This window comes from Condylostylus longicornis, unplaced genomic scaffold (genome assembly GCF_029603195.1).
Source record: "Condylostylus longicornis isolate FDR11 unplaced genomic scaffold, ASM2960319v2 ptg000081l, whole genome shotgun sequence".
In the NCBI taxonomy this organism is placed as follows: domain Eukaryota; kingdom Metazoa; phylum Arthropoda; class Insecta; order Diptera; family Dolichopodidae; genus Condylostylus; species Condylostylus longicornis.
In genome coordinates this window covers 3,522,242-3,536,050 of record NW_026578049.1, presented here as the reverse complement: position 1 = coordinate 3,536,050, position 13,809 = coordinate 3,522,242, and the positions used below count along the sequence as shown (strand labels likewise).

The 13,809-nt window shown below is 24.1% G+C and overlaps 2 protein-coding genes across 2 annotated transcripts; both read left to right on the top strand.

Annotated features, from left to right (window-relative positions):
* The first annotated feature begins 3,141 nt into the window (after positions 1-3,141).
* LOC129613185 (exportin-6-A) lies at positions 3,142-7,850 on the top strand. The gene is made up of 12 exons (XM_055527150.1): positions 3,142-3,277; positions 3,935-4,461; positions 4,554-4,706; positions 4,765-5,150; positions 5,232-5,425; positions 5,497-5,897; positions 5,962-6,113; positions 6,173-6,570; positions 6,627-6,796; positions 6,851-7,060; positions 7,131-7,575; positions 7,638-7,850. Exons 1-12 carry the CDS (start codon positions 3,275-3,277, stop codon positions 7,707-7,709), a joined length of 3,111 nt encoding a protein of 1,036 aa, XP_055383125.1. The 5' UTR covers positions 3,142-3,274; the 3' UTR covers positions 7,710-7,850.
* A 4,160-nt stretch (positions 7,851-12,010) lies between these two features.
* LOC129613142 (protein Notchless) lies at positions 12,011-13,804 on the top strand. The gene is made up of 2 exons (XM_055527095.1): positions 12,011-13,585; positions 13,647-13,804. Exons 1-2 carry the CDS (start codon positions 12,135-12,137, stop codon positions 13,657-13,659), a joined length of 1,464 nt encoding a protein of 487 aa, XP_055383070.1. The 5' UTR covers positions 12,011-12,134; the 3' UTR covers positions 13,660-13,804.
* The last annotated feature ends 5 nt before the right edge of the window (positions 13,805-13,809 follow it).

The following is a 13,809-nucleotide window of genomic DNA, read 5'->3' as shown; positions in this document are numbered from 1 at the left end:
ATAAAACTTAAAATTGTATAATTTCCTAGTTTGAACAAATTTATAATTTATTACATAAAAATTATTTCAGTAGTCTATTAAGATATAATTTAAAAAAATAAATAAATGAAATTATCAAATTTTCAATAACATCTAAACTTCGCTCGCTAATTATATCTTAATTAATTAATTGAAAAATCTTTTTAGGTAATAAATTTAAATAAGGAAATGTTAATATTTTTAACAAATTTCAAAATAAATATAATTAAGAAAGAAAAAAAAACAATACAAAAATTGTTAAAGGTAAAACTTTCTATTTTTCAAAAGGGAATGTTAAAAAAAAATTTTTTTGTTTTAATAGATAAAAATATGAAATTTAGAATTTGAAAAATTTATTTGAAACAAAATATAATTAAAACGTAAAAGTTAATTACATATATATGTACACATTTGCATGTGCATAATAAATAAAATTATTTTATGTTTCTATAAATAAAATTATATTTTGTATAAGAGTATAATATCAACTTTTATGTATTTTAACTACATATAATTAATATTTTTTCACCATATTATGATATATGTATATATATATATATATATATATATATATATACATGTATATATATATATATATTTAGAATTATTGTGTAGACGAAGAATTTTTGAAAATAAAAAATATTTGCCATAATAAAGTATAAAAAAAAATTTAGTTATTAATTAAACTTACCTACGCATTTTGCATATTGTCAAAAATCATGATTATCTTAAATTATCTTCTAATAACAAATAATTAATTAATAAAGCTGTAAAAGTTTTAACAATTATTGAAGGGCAAGTAATTATTTAGCCCTTTAGTAATTCTAATCCTTAAAAATATATTAAAGCTCTATATGAATATACTAAGTTCTATATGAATTAAGTTTTATATGACCTGTTTCATATTAAAAATGTGCAAAATGTTATTAAAGACTAATATTCATTTTGTTGACCAGAAAATTCTGAATTTTAAGAAGTTATTAAATGAAAGGGATAATAGTTTTACGAAGGAGAAATGAAAAAATGAAATTAATTATGAAATGAAAAAATTTGTAACATACTCGAGTAATTCTTCTAAAAATATCCAATATTTTCCTGTTAAGTTTTTTTAAATTATATTTTTGCAGTAGTTATAAAACAAAAAAACCAAAAAATTCATTTAGAATCTAAAGCATATCTCTAATTTTTGAATGTGCTGTTTTTTTCAGATTTTGCACTTTAGATTTATTCAATTAATTTATATAACCTGTTATTGAGCAATATTCATTTGTTGACTAGAAAATTTTAAACTTCAAGATTTTATTAAATAAGAGCGGTACCAGTTTTACTGAGGTATAATGAAGTCTTAAATATGTTGATCAATGTAAATCGGATATTATTAATTTATTCTTTTAAAACTTAACTAAAATTTGGTTTTAATTAAATAAAAAATATATTATATTTGACTTTCTTAAAAATTTCTAAATTTAGAATTTATTTAGTGAAAAGTGTTTTATTAATAAAAAAATTTTTTCTGACCATTATATTTCATAAACCTCAAATCAACGAACTAAGCGAAACGATCATGAATGACAAAATTTGTCTATCATGTACATTGTTTAACAAACTTATAATTGTACAGTTCTTTTTACAAAATTTAAAATAAGTTTTCAACAAAAAATTTAAATACAATTTTTAGCTCGAAAATGCAGTAACATTGTAACATATTTAAATAGGAAAATAATTAATATTAAAATTCATTTAAAAAATATGTACTCTAAGGCATAGAGTCGCAATAGCAATTGGCCAACTAATTGGCCCTCTAAGGACGTATTCCTCTAAAGTCTGCTTAATTTTATGAATTCTAATCCACAACCTTTTGATAACCTAAAGTCTAGTAAAATTTTATTATCCATTTCCTTATAATTATATGTACCTTAAAAAATAAACGTAATTTACTTATGTTTATTATAATAATAACTTTAAATAATGATTTTATAATTAAATTTTAAATTCTTACCTTAAATAAGTTACAAATTGCATTTTATGGATGTAAATACCAAAGAGTTAGATATGAGAATCGCACATTTCGTTTCTAACAAAAATATTTGTTCGTGGGTGCATTCAATTAATATCTTACTGCAGTTAAATCAAATTTTTCAAAGTCTTTTAACTGTATATAAAAAATTTAACAATGTTTATATAATATTGTAAATAAAAATTATAAATTTCTGCCGTAACAAACTAATAAATATGAAAATAATAATACCTAATACATAAACATAGAAACAAATTATGTACGTTCCTAATAATACTTTTCAAAATAAAGTAAAGTACCGTTGTCGATTCGATTTAACTTCTTAAATCAAATTTCTTTACTACCAAGATAGCATATAATATTTGACTCAGTGCGGGCTATTGAGCTATTTGCAAACCTCAAAAGAAAAAGTACAATAACGGTTTGGCATGTCAATGATATGCTGTGGAAGCACGAAAATTACATAAAATCAATTTCTATTGCTTTGTACTATTTTTAATTGTATTAGGTTTAATTTAGCAGCTGTGTTATAACCGCCTCTATAATTAATATATTTATTTACTGCTTTCCTGTTAATATTTTCCTTATACTAGAAGCATTGTTGTAAGCAAATTTTTTTTATGTTTAGTTGAACTTGTGTGTGGTAGTTCAATGTTGAAAAATTTAGGATGTAATTGTATGGTGAGTTTTTTATTTTCTCCTTAACTTTTTTTTGTTAATCGTCACCCCCTCAAAATTAAATGTATTGGAAACATTGCTTCACAACAAAGTCATGATAAAAATATGTTTAATTAGTGAAAAATAGAGTTAATAGTTCATTAGTATGCAATAGAAACTCAGAAAATGGTCCTTGTTTTTATATGCACTTTTTTTCAAACGTGTGTGGCGAGTTACGACGTGTCATAGTTTTTTTTTTTTAAATCTAGTAGCTCTTTTTTTTGTTTTGTTTACAAATTGTCAAAAATTAAATGTCAGACTATTGAATGAGCGAAAAGATAAGAAATTTTTTCTATTGCTTCAGATTTTTCTCAAATCAAGTTCAAGACTATTATTTTTTTTAAACAAAAATAAATTTTCCATTAGTTCTAAGTATATTTATTCATAAGAATTTCAAAAATTAAATAATAAAAAGACATTATTCATGTTTCGAGATTATTAAAATATTTTGAATATTTGGAAAAACTTAAAATTAAACAAAACATAATCAGTTTTGGTACAAATTGCGTTTTCCAATTAAAAATGGTGAGTAAATATTTTTTAATTACATTTATTTTTATGTTGTAATGTAAGTACATCGAACTATGTTATTTAGAATACAAATTGATATTAGTTTATGTAAAGTTAAATTAAATTTTAGCATATATTTAGAAGTTGAGGTAAAGAAAAAAAAAATTGGCTAACACCCTTTTCATTTTCTACCTTATTAACTACTCGCTCGCTACCCACTTTAGTATTGGAAAATTGAAATTTTGTAAATTTTCAATTTATAAGGTCATATTTAACTTAAATTGCCTAATATGAGTGCACAAAGAAAATATTTTATAGTATAATTTATTTTTCATTCTATGTTTACAATATGAAAGATATAGAAGATTATTTTTGTATATTGTATGTGTAGATACATAATGTGTATGTACATGAATATGTTGATACATACTTAAGTTCGTTCTTATTTTTATTTGGAGAATATCGCCATATTTTAATCATGGATTATTCATCATTGCCTATAATCTATATGAGAATATGACCTCCGTTTCGTTTCCTGCTTTGATTCTTTTGTTTTTTTGTTAATGTACTTTAAAATTCAAAATAAGAAATTTTAAATAAATACTCAAAATTTTCATTTTTTGTTATTCAAAATTTAATAAAGTTATAAATCTATGGAATGTATATTTCTAGGTTACACCACTATCGCTATCTATAGTGGAAGGATTATTGAATGAATTTTATCTTTCGAATACAAATAACATCCGTAAAAGAGAAATTGAAACACAATTAATAACATATAAAAATAGTGCTGAATCGGTTCATGAATGTTTAGTTAGCTTAACAGATAATACTACCTCTACAAATCAATATTTATGGTTTTTTACTGCATCAACATTAGAACATGCTATAGTTCGTAAATGGTCAACCTTAAAATCATTGGATCGTAATACTCTTAGAGAGCAATTATGGAGATTTTATGCAAATTTACCAATAGATGGTAGCTATCCTCGTCGACAAAGAAATACTATAGCTCAATTAATTGCCTTAATTGGCAAACGTGAATTTCCGGATGAACATCCAGCATATATAACGCATGTTATTCAATTAACACAGAATAAATTTTCATTAGGAATTACATTATTGAAAACTACTTCTGAAGAGGTTGTTAGTTTAAAGGATGATTTACCTACAGATAGAAAGAAGTATTTTCAATCATGGTGAGCATTATATTTTAATATTTTCATGGTTATTGGTATTTTAAATTAAATATTTTAAATTACATTTAAATTAAATTTTTTTTTTATTTTAGTATTTCATTGTGTTTACCGGAAATTATCGATATATTAGATAAATTTTTAGCCATCACAGTTAATTATTTCAATGGAACTGATATTCTTTTAAATTCTAATATTAATGTAGATCCCGTAATGGTTGCATCACTGCCAAATGACAATCAATTGCAGTAATTAATATTAAATTTAATTTTTTGGATACGAAATATATTAACAAATTTTTTTTAGTAATTCGACGCGAGATCTATTATCATGTATTCAGCATTTTTTCTCATGGATTCCTTTAGATAATTTGATCTCCGACTACTTCTTATTGAATATTTTCAATTTAAGCAAGTGGCGTGATCAACAAAGTGAAAAAATTAGTCGCTCTGCAATATCTGTAATTAATGAATTATTTTATCTTCAACGTGCTATACCATCACCTCAAGTTATAATGATGGGCATAAAAGACTTATTAGATAATAGTAATTTATATAAATCAAGTGAAGTTTATCAAGACAGATTTACTGAACTGTTAAGACTGTACACAGATAAATGTTGTGTCACACTAGTTGCTGACGAGCAAACATTTCCTTCATTACTATTATCTTTATATAATTATACATTTGTAGGTACGTAAGATCAAACAAATATTCTTTTAAAATGCGTAATAAATTGTAAACAGCAAATAAATTTCGATAAAAAATTTTTAGGTAATGGAGCTCTAGCTTTTACTGAAAGATTGGAAATATGGTCGCCGATAATTAGAGCCTTAATTCCCACGTCTTTTGGTCGTTACTCTGAAATAATGCATTTACTTGTTGGTGGAATTTTAAAGAAAATGCAATTTAGATTTGATCAAGAACAAGAACTAGATACTTTAGATAACGAGACCCTCGATGAAGATGTAAGTTTTATTTTAAAATAATTTACATTATTGGAGATAACAATATTTATCATATAATTTTTTTAAAATAGATGGAGACTGAATGGCAACATTATTTGAATCTTTGTATTGAAGTTATAGCATATGTTGCTGAGGGAAGACCAATTCCAGTATTTGAACAAGTTTTCAATGATTGGCAACGACCATTTGAAACATTAATATTATTAGAAAAATCAATTGATAATAATACATCAATTGATTTAAATGATCAAACAAAGTGCCATTTTATACATAGTAATTTACGCGATCTATCATCACTTTGTCAAACATTAGTTCGTTTAGCACCTGTACTTGAAGGTGGTTCTGGAAAATATTCAGAAAATTTATTACAAATGACCCAATGTTTATTATATACTGTAAAATTTTTAAGTAGTAATAAAATACATTGCCTCAATTGCGAAAATTCCCCGTTGATGTCTGATTTTGTAGAATTGTATGTATAAAATGTGAAATATTTATAGTATATTTTTAATATTGTATTTTTTTATTCCTTTTAGATTTGCTCAAACTTTATCAGCCATTCGTTGTCTCCTCCCGTTGTCTCCTCTTTTGAAATCTGAAACTGAACTGAAACAATTGATAGAGAACGTAGGTTCAATTTTATTGCCAAGCTCTAAACAAAAATCTCGAATTGTGTCATTATGTGCAGGTAAATATTTTTTTTAATCTTTAATTGTTCTGATTTAATTATGTTGTAAATATTTTTAGCTCAACTACTTCTTAGTATATCATCAGTAATAAAACCTCGATTTATGATTGAATGTTATTCAATAACGCAGCTCATTCAATGTGGTCCCGTTCTAGCTCATTTACCTAAACCTGTTATTTGCGCCATATATGAAACTGTTATAAATTGTCTTACTTTGCCATGGCAAAATGTTCCCAGTCAACAACAAGATTTTGAAAAAAGAAACATAGCTTTACAGGAGTACATTAAATGTATATCCAATGACTTTACTGATCTAGACTACACAACGATGGGTAATGGCCAAGAACAGAAGATTATAACTATAACAACTTCTATTTTACCAATTTTAAAAGAGGTTTTAGATTATTTTCGAGAAAGCAGTACGGCTGTGAAACAAATGTTAACTAATGCAGTTAAGGTAAACCATTGATGACTAGCTCATAATTTCTTTTTGTTATTTTTCTTTTATTTCAGCCTATTATATCAATGGCGTTATCTATATTTAATTACTACGGATCTGTAAGTAATGAAATCACTGCCAGTGTGTCAGAATTTTGCTTAAGTGTTTTAAGAACACTTCAAATGCAGTTAGGTATAAGTTTTGTTCGGGAAATGCTTACTATATTCATTGATTCAACAATAAGGTATTTATTTTGTTTATAAAATTTTCTAGTAATTAAAAATGTTTCATAATATAGGGAGCAGTTATCGGTGCGTCGTTTAAAGTCAATAGAAAACATTTTACAAATGGTTTTGTTAGTTGTAGAACAACCGGGAAATTCAACAATGTCGTTAATTCCATCGATTTTGACATTGTCTTTAGACCACGTTTTACCTTTACTATTGCATGATAAAAATTTAATGGATTATGCTGAAATATCATACGCATTATATGCATTATTTGATGGGTAAATAAAAAAAGTTTAGTAATTATTTTTTTTTCGTTAATAAATATTTGTTTTCGTTTTGTTTTTTTAGAATTTTACAACACCGTTGGCAATATTTCTTTAAATCTCAAGCTCAAAGAGGATTTTCGCCTGGTGCAAGTGATTTTGTAACATTACCTGATGAATTACCACAACGTTCTGAACAATTATCAACAATTTTAACATCATATGGAAGAGGTTTAGTAAATTGTTCAAATGATCCACATTTAGTTCGAACAATTTTGATATCATTACAAAATTTAAATGAACGTTGGCAATTATATTATAGAGATTTTTTTAAATCAAATTTATTACAATCATTTCAATATGCATTATTGAATTTAATGTTAATACCTGAAGGTGCAATACATCAAGAGCTATTGCTTCAAGTATTATTCGATATGGGCCAAGTCAATATCAATAAACTTCATGAATCATTTTTATCAGTTGGATTCACGAATAATTTAAAATTTGTAGAAGAAATATGTTTGTCAACCGTAAGTATCTTTCTTTTTGCTCAATAAATGTTTAATATGGTTTTTTTTTATTTTTATTTAAGGATTTTCCAACATTTTCGCATAAAATGAATCAACTCGTTCAAGATCAAAGATATATTCGTCTATTACAATAGTACATTGAAATTGAAAAATCAAAATATTAATACAAAATAAGTAACTTGTTACTTATTTTGTAAATTTAACAATACAAAAATCCAATACAAAATTTTTTTATAAAAATTTATTAAAATTCCTTTAATTTTGTAACAATTTATTACAAAATTTCTTTTATTATAATTCTTCATTTATTGTTCTTTTATTACAATTATAAAAACATTTAATTTTTCACGGTATTAATGAATACATTTTTTTTTAATTAAAATTAATTAAACTATGAAATTATTAATTTAAAATTTTCTTTTATTAAAGAATTTTGTTTATTTCAAAACTTTAATTCTTATATTTTGAAAAATAAACTTATAAAATGTAGTAAATGTTTTTTTCGAAACTTTTTTGTAATATTTAAATTTTAAAATCATATTTTAACATCCCGGTTTTAGAAAGTTATGCTTGTTTGTAAATTGGGTCCGAATTCAATTTTATTTAATTCTATTTAATCAAAATGTATTTTTCAAATTTTTTGTCTCAATAATATTTTTTTAATGTATGTTATCACACTTGTAATATCCTTTAATCCTACTCTTGTTTTTTTACTTTAATTATAGAATTGTTTTTCATTTTATTATTTTATATTTTTTAATTTGAGTAACCTCATTTTATAACAATATCGTGAAATCGACTTTAAAAAAAGGGTTTATTGTTAAAAAAACTAAAAGTAAAATATTTATGCTAAAATAAAGGAAACTATTTTAAGCGTATTATTTAATAATGCATATATACATATACTTTATAATTTAACTGAATTGAATTTTTATACAAATAATTTGTGTTGTCACAATAAGTTGTAAAAAATTTTATTTGCACTTTGCATAAGTGTTATTATATAATATTTTGTGATGATTTCTTAAAATACAATTTTATATTGTGTACATACACTATTTTTTTAATTTATAATATTATATTTTTTCTTATATTTTAAATTAAAAATATTTTAATAACAAAATTTATTGCTACAACTTTTCTATTGTTTAAAAAAGACGATTATATTAATTATGGATATAATTACTATAAAATTGTTCAATATTATAATATTACTATAAATTCGGAAAAATGTAAAATATAATAATTAATTAGAAACGAGTTATGACGAAAACGGAAACTTCTACAATAAATTGAAGCAAAAAATTTAAAAGAACATTTTTCACTTTTTTTTTTTTTAATTTTATGTTTATTATGGAATTAAATATAAAATATACAATAATTGTTGATTATAATTTTTTTTAAATTCTTGATTTCAATAAGTTATGTATTTATAATTAAAACAACTTGAATTAAATTAAGTTTTCTAACACGTAAACGTTTCAGATTTTTATTTTATATTCATCCTCATGAGTTAATAAAAATTCATTGTCGTCAAAAATATTTTATAAATATATAAATAAATAAATAATAACAAGTAATTGAACATTTTAATTCTTATCCACAAATTGAGATGGATTCATTCCTTGTAGAATAGATATAAAATAAAAATTCGAAACGTTGGCGTAATAGAAAATACGAGTATAAAGATGTTGTTTTATAAGCATAATATTGAAACCAAAGAATCTAAAGAAATATAAAATAATTGGCCTTCGGTAAGAAGAAAAAACAAATATACATATAAAATTATTTAATAATATGAAAGTTAATAAATTGATTTGGCTTTTATATATTTATTTTTATAAATATATTATTTTTATGTATTTGCATGTGCACATATAAAAGCAGATATAAATTAAAAAAAAATTTTAATGTTCCTCGTATATGGGGGCTCATGTTATTTGGTCCCAAAATTAATTTTATATTTTTTTTTTTTGCTGCAAAAGAAAGTGTTTAATAATAAAAATATGCAAAACTTTAATATACATATAAATTTATTATCTCTTGAGAATCTAAATTTTTTAAAATGAAAATACATTTTAGTCTAATTCAAATTTAAATCTAGCATATTACAGATATCATATTTCCTAAATCACCTTTAAATTTTCTTTAAATAATTTTAGATAAATAAAATTTATAATTTTTTAACAAAGTTTCCAAATCGTTATATTCATTAATAATTGAAATCATTAATAATTGAAATAAATTAATAATTGAATACAAAATACATGAAAGATGCATAGAAATTTTTTTTCTAAAATATAATTAATGAATATATATTAAAATTTGCAAAAATTGAATAAAATACAAATAGAAAATTTTTATGAATTTTGTATAATCCTTTTTTTGTTTTCTTTTTTCTTTTTTTAAATATATAAAAAATGGTAGCATAAGAATCGAAAATATTAAAAAGTAAATTGTACGTAAATTAGTAGTGTTTTTTATAAAATTTATATTAAAAAAGTATACTTAGTGAATTTACATTAAAAATTTAGTAGAAAAAAAATGCTGTTATTGAAATTTTTGTAATATTTTATGTTTGGCTCTTCAAAAATATAATTCATTTAAAAAATTTAAATAATATAAAAAAACAGTACTATATAATATTGTAAAACAATATCATTTAGAGAATTGAATGAGTTATAAATTATGAGCAAAATATCAATAATTCCAAATAGACTACTTAACATGAATATATAAGAAAATTATTTGCTTAAATTCCGATAAAAATTTATAATTATACATATGTACATATTCTATTTCTCGTGTTAAAAAAAAATCACTTTTAGAAAAATATAAATCGTATTTTTTTTTTCAAATTTTATACCATTAAATTTACATCATTGGAAAATCTCAAATTTCTTTCAAATTTAATATCACCCATATTCTTTAGACGACTTAAAAAGATGGTCTATTATTAATTAATACTAAATGTATGCATTAAACAATAAAAAAAATTTGAAATTGATTTTATTCTAAAAATTTCAAGTGATGCGTCTAAATGAATATGATTAAAAATTTATCAATAATTAAAAAATACACACTTATATATTAAGAACTGAATTCAAATAAATTAATTTAAATTTACATAATCTTTTTTTTTTAATTTTTTAATTTTTAAATCTAAATCTACTGTATTAATAAAAATTTAGTAATAAATATTTTAATTATTTTGTAAAAACCGAAAACGAGACATTTTTATAAAGAAAATTTATTTAAAAAAACTTTACCAATTGCATTCACTATTATATTTGTAAAAAAAATAAAATAAAAAAAAATATATAAAACCTATACGTGTATTATTGTAATAAATATATTAAATAGATTTAACATTTTTTTTTAAATTAAGTTACTTATTTTAAATTTATAATATAGCATTTATAAAATAAAATACAGGCATTCGATGTTATTTAACAAAAAAAAAATAAAAATAAAACACAGTTAATAAAAGTAATAAAAAAATAAAAATTGAAATTGTTTTAATATTTTTATTTTTAATGTATAATTATATAAAACATAATTTCGTACAAAGTTTGGGATTTAAAGTAAAAAACAATTTAAATGGTTTTGGAAGTTTTGCTTGTAAAACAGTTAAAAAAATTTGTGAATATTATTTATTTATGCAAATTTTTAATTTCTATGATGAAAGATGAAGTAATCACACACAAGTCACAAAACTATGAGTTCTTTTAAAAATTATATTTTAAAGAACTGCTAAACGCAACACTCGAAAACAGGAAAGAGGAAACAGGTGCAAAAGAAAAGGGGAAAGAAACAAGCTCAGAAATTTATTGCGAATCCGATTTTTAAATATTGAAGTAAGGGCTTAGGTAGTCATGCAATTTTTAGTTTTGTAATTGTTTGATTTCTTATTTGTATTCTACAGATTTATATTAATGATCACATTCAACTCTATGATCACATACAATTAAGCAATCACACAGTTTGCAATTTTTACAAACTAATTGCAATTTTTTTAGCTAACGCGCTCGATTTGAATTGACGCAATAGCTTAGTTACGCAACGATTTTTACAATGAAGCAGTAATTGCAAAACTAAAAATTGCATATCTTTCTGAACCCTTATAGTCAATTCATTCTAAACTAATTAGCACGGAGTTGCATAAGTGCGCGCTTTGTTTGAACCTACAGAATATAAATAAACATTCAAACAGTTGCAAAACTAAAAATTTGTCTTTCCGTGTGCAAAGAATCAACTATAAATGCTTTAATATTCTATATCTGTGTTTTTTAGCATAAAATCAAAATGTGACGTCAATTATAATTAAATTGCGCCAAGTAAATAAAAATGATTTGGCAACGCTGTATTGAATGTTTTTTTATTTTTGTTTACTACTTTACAGTGACAGTCGTTCTTTAAACCACGTGAAGTTTTTGTATTTTTATTTTTAATTTTTATAAACAAAAGTGTCTTATAGTTACTAATCAAAATAAGGCATCACTAATTTATTGTTTTGTTACTTAATTTGTTTACACATGTATATTGAAGTTAATTGAATCATGTCTTCGAAAAAAATGAAGCTGGATGAGTCAAACGAAAAGGAAATCGTACCGCAAACACTTCAAGCTAGATTTATATCTGAGGAAGGAATAGAAGCGGGGGCTCCTTTTGATCTCCCATCTGAAATAAATGTTGAACAATTGGGACTGATTTGCAATGCGTTACTAGAAAATGAGGAACCAATACCTTATAAATTTTTTACAAATGACGATGAAATTGTGACTTCGCTCAGTAAAACAGTTGATTTGAAAAAAATTGACACAGAAAATGTTATCGATATTATTTATCAACCACAAGCAGTTTTTAAAGTTAGACCAGTAACTAGATGTACGAGTTCGATGCCAGGTCATGCAGAGGCTGTAGTTTCAATAGGTTTTAGTCCCAATGGAAAACATTTGGCTAGTGGATCTGGTGATACAACCGTGCGTCTTTGGGATTTAAATACTGAAACTCCGCATTTTACATGTAAAGGACATAAACAATGGGTATTATGTGTAGTTTGGTCTCCTGATGGCCTGAAATTAGCAAGTGCATGTAAGGCTGGCACAGTTATAATTTGGGATCCAGAAACAGGTCAACAAATGGGCAAATCACTAACTGGACATAAAAAGTGGATAAATTGTCTAAGTTGGGAACCATATCATAAAAATCCTGAATGCAGACGATTAGCTAGTGCAGGTCAAGATGGAGACGTCCGAATATGGGACATTGTAACTGTTAAATGTGAACGAGTCATAAGTGGCCATACAGCATCTGTAACAGCAGTTCGATGGGGAGGGAATGGCCTATTATATACATCGTCTAAAGATCGCACTATAAAAATGTGGAGAGCCGAGGATGGTGCCTTATGTCGTACATTTACTGGTCATGGTCATTGGGTTAATAATTTGGCATTAAGCACAGACTACGTTTTGCGTACGGGTCCATATCATCCAGTTTTAGATCGAAATAAAAGTTATGAAAATTGTAAAATGGATGAATTAAGAAAAATGGCCTTCGAAAGATACCAAAAAGTATGCCCAGATGGTATTGAATCTTTAGTTTCGTGTTCTGATGATTTTACATTAAGTTTGTGGCGAGCAAATCAGAATCAATCAGTTCAAAGAATGACTGGCCATCAGAATGTCGTCAACGACGTAAAATATTCGCCTGATAATAAAATGATTGCATCTGCTTCATTTGATAAATCAGTAAGATTATGGAGAGCTCATGATGGTGGTTTCATTTGTGTGTTTAGAGGTCATGTACAGGCAGTTTACACTTTAGCTTGGTCAGCAGATTCTCGGCTTATAGTCAGCGGCAGCAAAGATTCAACTTTAAAAGTTTGGAGTGTTGCTACAAAAAAATTAGCGCAAGAACTACCCGGTCATGCTGACGAGGTTTTTGGTGTTGATTGGGCACCTGATGGATCCAGAGTAGGTTCTGGTGGTAAAGATAAAGTTGTTAAATTGTAAGTTAAATTGAAGTTTATACATGTTTCAATCAAAAATAATTCGAAATCTATTTTTTAGGTGGCAGTACTAAAGGATTTTTAATGAAATAATAATTTTCTGGTAATTTTATAAAAAAATGTAAACAAAAGAAATTAAACAAGAATTAAAATACTTTAAACAAACATTTTACTTTAGCAATAAGTCAAATAATCAAGAAAAGATTCGAAATTATCAGAATCTT

Excerpts from the sequence above, each read along its gene's own strand:
- LOC129613185 (XM_055527150.1), top strand. Across the intron at positions 6,114-6,172 it reads AATTGTGTCATTATGTGCAG|CTCAACTACTTCTTAGTATA; the intron begins GTAAATATTTTT and ends AAATATTTTTAG. Across the intron at positions 7,576-7,637 it reads AAGAAATATGTTTGTCAACC|GATTTTCCAACATTTTCGCA; the intron begins GTAAGTATCTTT and ends TTTTTATTTAAG.
- LOC129613142 (XM_055527095.1), top strand. The coding sequence starts at position 12,135 with ATGTCTTCGAAAAAAATGAAGCTGGATGAGTCAAACGAAAAGGAAATC.